At 40.4% G+C, this 13,980-nt stretch overlaps 1 protein-coding gene across 3 annotated transcripts in view; it reads right to left on the bottom strand.

Moving 5' to 3' along the window:
* TESPA1 (thymocyte expressed, positive selection associated 1) overlaps positions 1–11,803 on the bottom strand; it is a 41,517-nt gene extending 29,714 nt beyond the window's left edge. The window contains exons 1-3 of one of the 3 annotated variants that reach the window (XM_002752566.6): positions 11,655–11,803; positions 1,722–1,928; positions 617–659 (exon numbers count right to left, since the gene is read on the bottom strand). In XM_002752566.6, the coding sequence (XP_002752612.3) occupies positions 617–659; positions 1,722–1,884 (206 nt within the window). In that variant the 5' untranslated portion in view covers positions 1,885–1,928; positions 11,655–11,803. Of the gene's footprint in view, positions 1–616; positions 695–750; positions 960–1,721; positions 1,929–11,654 lie in introns of those variants that run through there. The other 2 variants (XM_078336490.1, XM_035256532.3) reach the window with 2 other exon arrangements.
* Between the last annotated feature and the right edge of the window lie 2,177 nt (positions 11,804–13,980).

Below are 13,980 nucleotides of genomic sequence, written 5' to 3'. Positions count from 1 at the left end.
ATTATTACACAAAAGAATAAATAGGACACGAATCCCTCCTTTTGTGTCTGAATATACTGAGCCTAAGAATGGTATAGGCTAATGGGCTGTGAGGTCTCATCATTTAAAGTATCTCTGAGGAAAGAGATAATGCACTTCCTTGAGGTTCCTGTTCCGATTCTTCTGCTTTGAATGACTGTCATAAACCCTAAGCTTCTCCTGTGTTCTGCAGTAGAAATAAATGACACAGATGAATTGCTCTTCAGCAAGAATGATCAGGTTTCCAATTCCTTTTGTTACACAATGTGAGACTCCAATCTAAAGGGGAAATCAGAAGAGTAGGGGTCTGGAACTCAGCCCAGCTTTCCCCATCCACTCTTAGCTTTAGACCAAACCCAACCTCTGTTCCTAGACCTTGTGCCTAACTTAGTCTTAGCCCAGAGTTGCACTTGATTCACAACTGTGATACCAGTTCACCCTAAACCCACAACACCCCTGCAACCACCGGCTCAACCTTACTTCTAATCTTTAGGCCTAATTCAAATCCATCTTCCTGCCTCTGAGTTTCCAGGAGTTGCATCTGTTAGCAAATCCAACTGTCAGCCACATACCACCCCATTGCCTGTCCAGCACTTACCCACAATCTTGCAGCCAGTCTTCAATTTTATTGATCGGATTCCCTAGAAAAGTCAGACACTAGATCACTGTGAGAACTGAACAAAACCAGACCTCCTCCCTGTAACTAATTCCATTACACAAGTTTATTCTTACATAAGCTGCGTCATGAATCTTTTTTTCTACATAAAGCTTTTCTTTAAGATATGAGAGGAATATACCCATATATAAAAATAGTATATATTTCTTCTCTCTCTCTGCTTTGTTTCTCCCTTCCTCCCAAGAACCTGGAAAGTGCCCAAGACGTCCGGCCCACTGCTCTCTTTTGAGAGATCCTTTCCCACAAGGGTGAATCCTTCTCATTTAAAAAGAAAAGGAAAAAGAAAAAGAAAGACAATCTTGTTTTTGTGCTGTTTGCTTCCCACCACATAAGCACAGATGGGTTTATTTCCATCAGAATTTTTGCTTTACTCATGTCTGTGATCTCATCTGAACCTCAAAGAAGCTCTGAGAAGTGTAGGAAAAGTACTGCCACTTCGATTAGACAAATAAGTCTAAGAGAGGTGAGTGACTTCCTGAAGGTCACACAGCTTGATAGTGACAGCACTGTGGCCAGAGTCCAGACATCCAGCCTGGACGTGGTCTTGTTATACAGACAAAACAGAAACACCCCAAAGCATTCATAGAGAGCCCCCAGCCTTGGGTTCTTATAGAAGCCTCTCAGGATGATGCAAAAATGTGCCCTTCCCTTTTTCCTAATCTAATGCCCGTCACCTTCTCACATAATTCATATTTCACATTACTTTAGCTTTTCTCCTAAATGTATTTAAATCAGTCAAAACAGTCCTCCCTGAGAGCCTCGCTAAACAAGGGACCTGTGGGGGTGGAGAGTTGGGGAGGGATAACATGGGGAGAAATGCCAGATATAAGTGATGGTGAGGAAGGCAGCAAACCACATTGCCATGTATGTACCTATGCATCAGTCTTGCATGTTCCTCACATGTACTCCAAAACCTAAAATGCAATTATATATATATAAAATAAAACAAGGGACCTGTTAACACTCTGCAGACCTGGGCCAGCTATCACCAGACAATATAGACACCTGTCTGATGTTGGTGTCTTACCTTCTTGGAAAACGTCATCCAGGCTGGAAGGCTCATGATCTGGGACATCCTGCAGGGCCGCGGCAGCCTCCTCTTCTAGGACCTGAGTCTGCCAGTTACGGCTCTGACGGAGCCAGGCCCGCCGTTTCTCCCAGGATGTGGGACTCAGCACAGAGGCCTCCATGGCCCTGGTCAGACTTCAGGGTTACTTGTAATAGTAGTCCTGTCCTAAGAGTTGAAAAACAGTGACACTCCCTCATCCTGTGCTCAGAAACCACCATGATGCCCAGGGTTGCCCCTCGAATTTTCCTATCTCTGCACAAAGGAGCTTGGTCTCTGCCCATTCAAGAGCAGGGAGGACATGCCTAGCTCATTTTCTGTCTCTCCTGTAAAAAAGGAATGCTCTGCAAACTCTAAATACCAGGGTAAGTCTTTCAAGTCAGTACATTTGAAAGCTTCAAACATCACGATTTAATGGATATTAAGAAAACTCTTCTGACTTAATCTCTCTGTCTCAGGGTAGCTGAAATGCTGTACTAGAAAACATTTTTCGTTAACCCGTAAGAATGCTGTCTACCAGAATCTTCCATTATGACTAAAATATCTTTAAGCTTGCAATTTATAAAATTCACTTCATTTTTTTAATCCTCATCAAGACATATGAAAAATTTCGGATCTCAAAGGTGAAACAGATTTTCTAAGGTCCCACAACCAGGATGTCCCTCTAACTACAGGAGTTGTTTGTTTAGTTTTTGTCTTGATTTGTTATGTTCCTGTTTTATATATTAGGAGTCCACATATGATTTCTCTCAGAAAAAAAAGTACCCTGTGATTAAAAGTAGGGAGACACTGCCTTAAGCAATTAGCAGCTACTTTCTAATTTGTCACTTTCTAACAAAGTCTTTGTTAATAATCACGTTCTAATTTGTCAACTCATGCTTTCTACCTAACTATGAATTTATTTCTCAGCTCGTCAATGCAATTACTGATCCCATAGACTCATATTTCATGTAACACTATCTAAACATTTCTGTATTCTTCCAAGGGACACAATGATGGCACTAGATACACATTCAAAGAGGAACAGAGAGGGAAGAATCATTCATTTGTCCAAATAGGCTTAAAAAAGCTTGAGGTTAATGTCATATTCATTGGCTCATACTCTGTCCTGCTGCCTGTCTCCCACCAGCCACACTCGATTCCCACCACACTGAGCAAGTAGGAGTGGGGCTGCAACTCTTCCTGTCTTAGCCCTCTATTCCTGTGAGCTGCCATAAACAACTTCATCTTCAGAGCTACACTTTTAACTATTGGAGTAAAATAAAAAAAGAAAAAATATAAGAAGAATACCAGTTTACAGAGACTTCCGTTCCTTCAATCCTTAAAAACAAAATCATTAGTGAGGCATCCGACGATTTAGGCACTAAAATGGCTATTTTCGGAAAGAACATCCTGAACGTAAAATGCATTCCTAGGGCGATAAAATTGTTTTAGATGCCTCTGCTTGTTACAGACAAAACATACCTAGGAAAAAATAATACACAATTACTGTTGTCTGATCTAAATTCCTTCACCTCAGGTCCCGTCCAAGATGTATTTTTCTCCCAGGTGAAATGGTAGTTAGCACTGTGAGACTTTGCTCCTTAACCCTGGGCACCTGGCTCTTTGTCTACTGCCTGTGCCTTTAGAGAAAATTGCATCATTGAATTAAGTTTGTGTCACAAGGAAGCCTCAAAGAGGAGTAGCAGAGATGACTTGCTGTTCTTTTGTCAGAGCTGTTGTGAGGAGATTGAGAGGATGAAATTACCACTAGAATGACCTTAGGACAATAATCTAAAAAGCCTTGATTGGTTTATTTACCTAGTCTTGTGCTCCAAAATATTTAATAGACTGATTCCAGACAGCCCAGAGAAGAAAGCCTCAATGGCTGACTTGCCTATTGTTTTTAATTCCCAAAGGAAATTGACCTCCCCTAAATCACTGGGAATCTTCAGCTCACAGAACAGTTTTGGTAGTAGAACTCAAAAGGAAGGCAGGAAGGCAGAAGGGCAGGAGGGTAGGCAGGGAAGGAGGAAAGGAAGGACTAGGGGAGGAATATCTGGCTTTCATACTTTGCTCTGCCGCTAACAAATGGTATAACCTTGGAAAATTTCGTTTTTTATTTGGTCTCAGTTTGTCAATGAAAACATTACATCCCTAACATTTGATGCTTCTAGTACTACAGACTTCTGGATATGCTGTTTTACAGTCAAACCCCTATAATGCCTAGCACAATTCCAGATCTCAGTAATTAAAACAGAGGTAGGGAGTTTCAACATCCTCTGTGACATGAATCTAGTTTACAATCCTCCTACATCTTCAAAAATATATCACAGTGATACAGGCTAATGTTCTCTGCATTCCCTGAAAATACTTATCTCTTTTTTAACCTCGGTGTTCTAATATTCTTTCCCCCTCCTCTTCCTCTTCCTCCGTCTTTGCCACACTCACCCTGCAATGTCCATCTCTTAACCAACCTCCCCATGAAGCCATGCCTGGCTTCCACAGCCTACCTTAATCACATTCACTGGGCTCTTTCTCTGCTTGATGTTTTTTTTTTTCTGCTTAGGTATTATCACTAACATAATTTACATTTTATTTATTTATCTAATTTATTGTTTTACTCTTCTGATTAGAATACAAGCTCCAAGAGGACATAAATTTTTGGGTCATTTACTGCTGTGTTTCCAATGCCTAAAACAGAATTTAACACATTGTAACCACTGAATGAATAATCATTCTCTTAATGAGTGACTGTTTAGAAGGTGACTGTTCCTCAGAGGAACCCAGTGCCTTACAGAGTCATCAGAGACAGAGGCAGGGAGATCAACTTCAAAACAGTAAAACAATAAGCTGGCAACTATGTGCTTACTAAGCATGTAAAAATGTTGTGGGTTGAAAGTTGGAGAAAAGAGAGAGGGTTATTCTAAGACTTGTTTTTATCCTAGAAGTTCCTATAATTGAGAACAAAAGTATTTTCTTGACTAGCCCCTATTTACTGTCTGTCTCTATATCCTATGTATGGAAGTTTTATTTAATGTTAATACCTAAAGGATAATAATGCCTATGAAAATAGAGTCATTAATGCTTAAGAGTTCCAAAGAGAGGCTTAAAAATAAATGGCAATTATAGGTATGACAATGAAAAGGCCAGACAGGTTAAGTGTTCACTGACAATGACAGACATTTTCCTGGCAATTGGGGTGAGAATGGAAGAATTTTTCTATGTGAAAAAGTAGCAGTGATCTCAAGTCTGAAAGAAAGGACATAAGGTAGAGAGAGCTAAGCTAATCTTCACAACTCTAGCACACAGGATAGGGGACTGGGAAATTGCATGAATTTTTTTCCCCCAATCTCAGCAACACTTGAGTTGTAGAGACTTGTTCATGGAGTGTACCATAAGTACAGCAATTTCAAGAGGCAAGGATAAGTGGTAGTGTTTGGTTAACGGTAATAGGAGGAAGATATACTGCTGGGAGATAAGAAACTGGGCATTTTTTTTCTTGTGAAAATCTGCAGGAAGCGACAAATGATTATCAGACAAGCACATCAGTCATGAGACTGTTAGAGAGAATTAAAAAATGGGTACACATAAATGTCAAGATAGCAGCTTTGTAGGTCTTGGGGCTCCTTGTAATAGAGATAAAGACATGGAGATGTTTCCTCCAAATAAGTCATTCAAAAACATACACTGATAATACAGTGGAGTTTGGTGCAGTGAAAAGAAAACTGACTAGAAATCAGAAGACTTGGACATTTTTCTGACTTGTCCAATTAATTGACTTCTGGCATGTCAATTAGGTTTTTTATTAGGGTATCTAGTTTAATCCTCTAGGAAAGGGATTGGTTGGACTCAAAGTGTAAATATACTTCCAGTGACAATGTTTATTAATTTATTTCATACTTTTTAGGTGAGTTTGAAATATGCATAGGAATAGTACCTGTACAAGAAAATGCATTTGTGTAGTTTTCCCCATTAAAAAGTTGGAAATGGTTCAGTGGTCTCTGGAGTTACTTCCCATTTACGAATTCCCTTTCAAATTAACATCAGCATATGGAGCTCCTGCACATGTGACCTTCACGCTGGATCCAGAAAAGTGGTGAGCCTGAGCAGGCAGGCCATACAGGAACCTCTACAGGGAGCCAATCAGGTGCCACTCAGTGACTCTCTCTGCTTGAACTTTTCTGCCTCTGCTTTAGCTTATAGCTTCATCCACCTTCCTCTCTAATCAAATAAATTCTTTCTACCCTTTAAGGGCCTGCTCAAGCCATCTCCTTCCTCTGATCTACCTCTAGCAACTAACACCCACGCCTGCACCATATACAACAAGAAAGTAAGTGGCTACCTCTCTTGTCATCATGCACCGCTACGTGTAACTTCTCCCCTAAACCCATCACAGAACATAGCACAGTACTTTGCAAGAGAAGTGACTCCATAAATGCTGTGCCTGCAGAGGAGCAAGAATCACCCTGGCACTGGGAAACTATCCCCAATTAGTATTCATCATAGGACAGGTGCTCCTGACTGTCCTCATGACCTTGGACCCTAATGTACATTTTTGCCCAGCTTGTAGTAAAGAGGAAAAAGGCTTGGAGCATAGTCCTCCCACTCCTTTGTTGATATGACGTAAGGTCACCCAAGTCTGACTTAATTTATAAAGCTTGAACTACCTAATTCTCCTATCTTAAAACATATTTTACAGTCTTTCATTTTAAGGTTTTATTAATTTCTTGGTCAAAATTTCCTTCTGGGATTTGTGTACGATGTTTCTTGATGCTGGTTTATAGTATATGATCATATTTAATCTTCTCTATGAAGACAGAAATATAAAGCCTGCAGATATCTTTTCTCCAGTTTTCTCACAAAACTAAGACATTCCCACACTGGTATTATTGCTTCTTGCCTGAATCAGCCCAAACCCTTATTTCCTCATCTGCTACCATTTCCAGCTTTTTGTTCTTTCCTCTTTTCTACATTTCTCTAGAGGTTCATTCCCTAAATCCTTCTCCACCATCTGTCAAGAGTTCTGGATCTGATTACAACCAAGTAGAGTAAGAGAATTCTTGTTCTGCAGATGCTATAGTTAAAAGCAGAAACTGTGGCAGATAGGATTGAGGTTAGGCAGGAGAAATACCCTCTACTGGGTTCAGATTAGGGAGTTAAGAGCTGTGAAATAAGTATCTTCCAACAAAAATTATTATCAGATGCAGTAACTGTAGGAACAGCAGAAACCCTGTAGAGGTATGTCCATAATTACAACACTGAGAATATCACCTATTTCTAGTCTCTGTTTTCCAAGGGAAGCAGTCAGGGATTCACTACACATTGACATGGGCAAGTCAAAGGTAGATAGATACTCATAATAACTGATACGCACAGAGTACTGTATATTTATCCATAAAACTTTCCTGTTAACTGCTTAACTTAATCCTGGCAACCACTTTAGAGCTAATTACTATTATGTGACACTTACAGAGATATGTGATTTGTCCAAGGTCACATCCCTGTATTGCTGAGCTATAAACTCAAGTTGATCTGACTCCATGTTATACAGTTTTTCCACTGACATTAGAATAAGAAAATGGCCCAATGTCACCATCCAATGCAATTTGAGATTAAAAAATCAGAAGTTGTTTTAATAAATTCTCCATTTTGCATGCTATGTAAACTCTCCACCTTATGGTCTAGTAGAGAAGAGGCAGCATAAACACAATGCAATTTATATTCGGTTCTGTGACAATCTTAGTGCAGGAAGTGTTGCTTTGTTTGTGTTATTGGAATAGTTTCCTTTCTGAGTCCAACTAGGTGATTATGAAGCAGTTTAGCCTTCCTCAGGCTTACGGAGTGGTTTTTTTGGCAAGGTTCCAACTAACTTGCAGTGGGGAGGAGAGAATCTGCCTGGAATTCCACATTACTTTCAGATGGTTATGGCATTGAGAATGTTTCATAATGGTTTGGGGCACCACAGGGCAATGAGAGCTGGTGCTGTCACAGCCCTGTGGTGGGGCCCCACCCAGTACATGGCTGAAGGGGCCTTGAATTTCCAGAGCCTGTCTGGGGAGTCTTGAGGAAAGAGCTGGGATAGCTGGGCTGGTGATGGGCACTCAGAGAGCTTGGAAAAATGGATAATTATCATTATTTACTATAAACAAATTTTAATATATTAACAACTATTAGCCTACCAATTTGTACCTGACAAATATCAGCTCTGCTTACAGATACTTCACCATGGGGAAATTTTCAAGGGGCTCAGTAAGGATGACCAGCGCTTCTTTTTCTTTAAAGTTCAGAGTGTTATTTAGAAATTAATGAGAAGGAAAATTATAGAAAGGGTTTGGGCATTGGAACCAGAGTAAGTCTAGTTTGGAATCACAGTTCTGTCTATTTACTGCATATTTGTCCTTCGTAACACTATTTTTCCTTCTATACCTAAGTTTCTTTTTTCTTTTGTCTTGCTGTGTTACCCAGGCTGGTCTTAAACACCTGGCCTCAAGCAATCCTCCCACCTTGGCCTCACAACGGGCTGGAATTATAGGTGTGAGCCACCGCACCTAGACTGTACCTAATTTTCTTCATGTGTAAAATAGATACTGTGCCAAACTAGTTGGGAGATTGACAGTTGTAATGAGGTAACATATATGAAGTCTCTGATGTATAAAGGTGGTGCTTAATAAGTGACAGGTATGATTATGAACCTGCCATCAGCCTAAGCTGTTCACTGAAGTTGAAACATCTTGAGGAACAAGGAAGGAAAGAAGGAAGGAAGAAGGAGTGAACAGCAGGGTACAGTTGACAGCATAAAATCAAGATGGTGAAAAAAATTTTTTATCTGTGTTAAGCAGAGATAAAATGTAAGCAATGAAAGTCTTTCTTTCTTACCTAATTCCCAAAGGGACCAGAGAGGTTATTTAATCCTGTTCACTTATTTTGTAGTTGAGGAAACAGAGCGAGAGAGAGAGAGAGAGAGAGAGAGAGAGAGAGAGAGAGAGAGAGAAGGGCAGGCTTGCTTGGAGTCACAAGAGTATTAGTGGATTTAAATGGGAATCAAACTCACAGGTTCTGAGTCCCAGATACATGCTTTTTCATTTATATCATACAGCCTTCCTCCTGCCACACTTGGTTTCCAAGGCCCAGTCCCAGGTTTGTCTTTAGTGCTCTGGGGGACGGGTGGGAGACAGACCTCTCTTCTCTTCTGTCTGTTTTGTACCAAGTAGTGCCTGTGAGTTGAGACTGAGAGTGAGAACCAGTGTGGGAGGAGAGAAGAAGGAAATGGGGTTTCCATGAGGTGGCCCATTAGACCTTTTGCATCCACAGCCAAGATACACATCATTATAATTGCAAAGAGTTGCGGGAAATGCCAGAGCAGCTAACATTTCTCTGTTTGTGAACTGGACAAACTCTACCACAACCCAGGTGGATTGTCCCTCATTTGATACACCCCAACCTGCAGCAAATTCTCACATTCCTTCATAGGTAAGAACTGTCTTCTAGCTCTTAACCCTCTTCCATGTGACTCAGGTTGGAAGATCATCAGAACAAGAATTTCCCTAAGTATAATATTTGAACATTCTGAGACTTCTTTGTCTAAGGAGCAGTTCGATCTGTTCAGGGAAAAAAGGAGATGTTATTTGGTAAATAATAGAAAGAAAAATGCCCATTAATCAATAGATCTCCTTTCCTCGTCTCTTTTTATACTCTTTCTCCCACAAATAAGTTTAGCTGAATAAATACAGAACGAAGATCATCTAAGACCTTTTTCCTCTCCTTTCCTTTCTTACTTACTTCTACTTTCAAGATATGAATGAGTTTTAAGAAAGGCATGTATGCTGCTACAGGAAATATTGAAGTTGTACATTTGGAAAAAAAATTAATCCCATGTTCTCAATGTAGGGAGACATCAAATATCTTCATTGGATGGGTATTAAAGACATCAAGAATAAGAAATAGCAGTTCATTGGAGCTAGTTTATAGATGGGTTCATCTAGAGAAAGTAGGAAGAAGGAGCATATTTCTCAACCAATGAGTTGGCTCTGTGAATTCGTATCTTTAATTCTCCAGTTTTATTTCCTTTGTGACAAGCTCTTTCCCACATATACTCATTTTTCTTCTTTCCCTGTTTCCTTTTTCAATATCTACACACACTCTTCTCCTTGTCCCTCTGCTTATTTGACTGAACTCTTTTCTCAATCTAAAATCTGTGTTTAGGACATTCTGCACCAGGCCTGGGTATGGCAGGGCACATAATACTGTGGGTACTGGAATACCCACTTTAGTCTTATCCCTTAGGTGGAAAAGAGAACAGATGTAAGTTTGCAAGTGGAAACACACGTGTGATCTTTTCCCCTTACTGTAGCCCAGAAGGAACCTTGTAAGTCACAATGTTGGCTGAGACCAGACCTCCATTTTATTCTCTATTCTAATAGATGGATTCTAATCCAAATCATAAACATTGAACTGAAAATGACGGTTGGGATTTCATGTTTACTACATAATGCTCAATCACAGGGTTCCATCTTAATTTTCAAAAAACCAAGGGTTATGAGAACATGTTATTAGTATAGCTATAAATGGTTTCTAAACACCCTGGGGTGCATGTGAATAACTCATATGTTAGATCGCTTTCTATCGCTCCTGTTATATATTCACCTTGTTATTTCTGATAATAGTCTCAGTAGAGACAGACAATAAACCTGATTTTCCTTCTTCCTACTAACACTTTGTGCTGCAAGAAAATCATACAAGATCTTTATCTCTAATCACTCAGGCTGAACAACTGTTGAGTCTGATGCTTGGACATACAAGTTGAAGCTTCCTACCTCCAACCTCCCATCCTAGGTACTGCCCTCCACCATCTAGAAAGTCTCCTCACCTCCCTACCCAGGACCATTTGTGGTATACAGAGTCACTAGCACTTCCCTGGAAATCTCCTGTAAACTCTCACAGTCTTGTCAAAAAACTTCTGTGGAACTCTCCTCTCTTGTCTTTGCCCTGCCCTGGGGACCCACCCTTTCTCCTCCACTCACTGATGAGCTGAGTGGCACAGACAGGGTATGGGAAAACCCCAGGGTGGAGGATCTTTCCACTCCTCCATCTTCCCCAAAACTCATTTGGGTGATGACAAGCTCTGCCTGCTACCACTGGGGCAAAGGGAGTTGGAGGAGCATGAAGCCCCCAGTATTACGTAGGTCGCTGAAAGATCAACACACCCATCTATCCATCTCTGAAATGTGAAGCCTGAAATCCGGTCCTGACAGGTGGATATCCATCTATCTTGAGCCTTCTGGTTAATTTGACCTTGCGTCACTCAAGTGTGTAAATCCTCCCTTACAGCTGACCTCAATATATTTTGCTGCAATTTATCTCAACAAGTTTCTTCTACAGCTTCTGAAGAAAGAGGTCATAGAATAGAAAGCGAAATTGATATCGGCCACGTTGGAGCATAGAAAGCAAAATTGATTTCTCAATGGTTGGAGCTATGGACACTAGAGTAGGACCTGAAATGAAATTGGGAAACTTCTTCCTTGAGAACTTTTCAGTGTTCTAATCAGATGGCAGTCGCAGCAACAATGACTTCAGCAAGACACAGAGAGAGACTCTGAAGGTGAGAAAGGTAAAAAAAAATTCCTAAAACAGTTATTCAAGTCATCAAAGAAATCCATGTTTTGAGAACCTAGAAACATTACTTCTTTGATAATAAAGAGGAGAAAATAAACAAACTGAAGCGAAAGGGCGCCCAGCACTGTTCTCCTAAGCACAGTGATGGGTACTTTTAAGGTCAAGGTAAGAGCGGTGCGAGATTTTCTCCTGATATTCCCTTTTCTTGGAGCCTGCTTCTTCTCTGGCTTGTTTCCGTCTTTCTCCTAGCATCACCCTGAATCAGTACAGCCTTGAGACTGAGATAAAAGCTGTACTTACCTGTCCGCTGGTAGAAAGGTGAGTTTGAGGCAAACCAGTTTTCAAAGCTGGGCGGAGACCTTCACAGGTGTGGGCATAGAGGTGAAGCGAGTGAGAAAGTATCATGTTGTAGATTATGCCTTTCTCCCTGAACTCATTCAACTGCTGTCGCCTGCTCAAAAGGGGAAGCGGAAATGAGAACACCACACACACACACACACACACACACACACACACACACACACGTAGATGCAGTCCCCGCCTCCCAGCCCAGCCACATCCTTTGCTCCAGCTCGGGAGACTGAGTGAAGGACAAACCATCTGTAGACACCGTGCTCACAACTAGGAAGACCTTCCTGCCCCAGAGCTGCCTCTGTCTTTTCAGAAAAACAGGAGATCTTTTCTTATTAACACACAGGCACAGTCCATTTAAAGATGTGTGTGCAGGAGTCTTCCTACCATATAACTAGAATTCCACTGCTGCAGACAAATCCTTCCGTCCTCAGGAGGAGAGCTGTCTGAAAACGGGAAAGCTCTCTCTGGTAAATGATCTCGCGTTTATCTCAGAGGTTCCCAGCCCTATCACACACTTGAGAGGGCTCTGAGCCAGTCACTCTGTGTTTATCACTCTTTCATACTCCGGTAAATTCCCCCGAAGCTTGTTTTCGAATACTGCCTACTTTTTTTTTTTTTCTGTTAGTTTCTTAACTTTGTTTTTACGTTCAAACCACTTCAAAGTTTTTGTAATAAATGACTGCTTTCCCCAATGTTTTCAAAGCTGAACTTTTGAAATCTGTTACACCCTGAAGATGTTTTCAGTTGATTGGTTTTCTGTTAGGAGAAGGTTTATTGAACTCTAAAAGGTTTCTCCCAGTCCTCAGTCACCTTCACCCACCCGGGCGCATTCAGCTCTGTTAACTATCCTTCCTCGCTTCTCCAATATCTCCTAATGCACTTTCCTCTCTGTAGAATGCTCCTTTATCTTGAGTATCTTCTTTCTCTCTCTCTCTCCTGGTTCTACTGTTTTCTTCTTTGAATCATTTATTTATGAATATTTATCACAATATTTATTCTATAAGGCACTCCTCTGTGTGTTGAGACTGATTTTCACATGTTCCTTAACTTCTTTCTGTTTTGATGGCTATAAGTATACTTAGGTTTTTTTTTTAGCCATGTTTTTAAATTCCATTCCCAATTATCAATAGGACAACTCCATTGAGTGTCCATAGTATAGTTATAATATGGTAGAAATAATCCTAAATAAAATTCTTGTGTGTCAAATTAAGTTCTCAAAACATTATTTTCTTCAAGTATAATGTCAGGAAAATAATAATTCTCTCTGTCTCTCACTCAATCTTCCCCCACCCTATTCCTTTTACATAGGCATGAAAATGTCTAACATAGTTTCTCAGGACATAGCAGATGCTAAACATGTGCTTTTCTGAGAATTAGCTTCACAGTCAACAAGTAAAATGCTAAACCCAACATGCTCTAATTCTCTTTATTTACTATTCTTTTCCATACAAGTTAATTGTAAAAACTCAATGAATGCAACTTCAACAATTCTTTTAAATCCCAAGTTTCTGGAATTTGCTATTTTCCTTAACAGTTGTTTTCAATATGTTTGGGTTAGGGAGAATATCACTCCTGTAGGGAGTTTGGAGATATGTGGGGGAGATTTAATTTTCAAAGAAAATGGGAAACTGATACTGGTACTTAGTACCTGAGGGCCAGGGATGCTGAGTGCTTTTGAAGGGATGGGATGGTTCAGCAGCATAAGGAATAATTGTCCTGGTCCGGTGTCAACATTTTGTTAACACTGATCATTTCATGGTTAGGAGAGCAGGCTTTAGTGTGAGGCTCTGGCATCAAGTAGCTCTGTAGTCTTGGACACATTAACATCCCCAGGTCTCAGTTTCTAAGCTGCTAAATGGGGGTTAATCTTCTTACAGGAGTGGTTGCAAAGCTATAAGAATAAAGGAACACAGTAGTCCAGCGTCCACCTCACAGCAAACGCTCAACAAATGGCAGCTATTTTTAAGGCTCTTGAAATACAATAGTTTCTTTTTTTTAATTTTTATTTTAAGTTCAGTGGTACATGTTCAGGTTTGTTATATAGGCAAGCTCGTGTCACAGGGGTTTGTTGTACAGATTATTTTATCGCCCAGGTATTAAGCCTAGTACCCAATAGTTTTTTTGATCCTCACCCTCCTTCCACACTCTACCCTTTCATAGGCCCCAGTGTGTGTTGTTTTCCTCTATGTGTCCAGGTGTTCTCATCATTTAGCTCCCACTTATAGGTGAGAACATGTGGTATTTAGTTTTCTGTTCCTGTGCTAGGTTTCCA

Source organism: Callithrix jacchus, chromosome 9 (assembly GCF_049354715.1).
Source record: "Callithrix jacchus isolate 240 chromosome 9, calJac240_pri, whole genome shotgun sequence".
Taxonomy (NCBI): Eukaryota; Metazoa; Chordata; class Mammalia; order Primates; family Cebidae; genus Callithrix; species Callithrix jacchus.
This window is presented reverse-complemented; position numbering and strand designations above follow the sequence as displayed.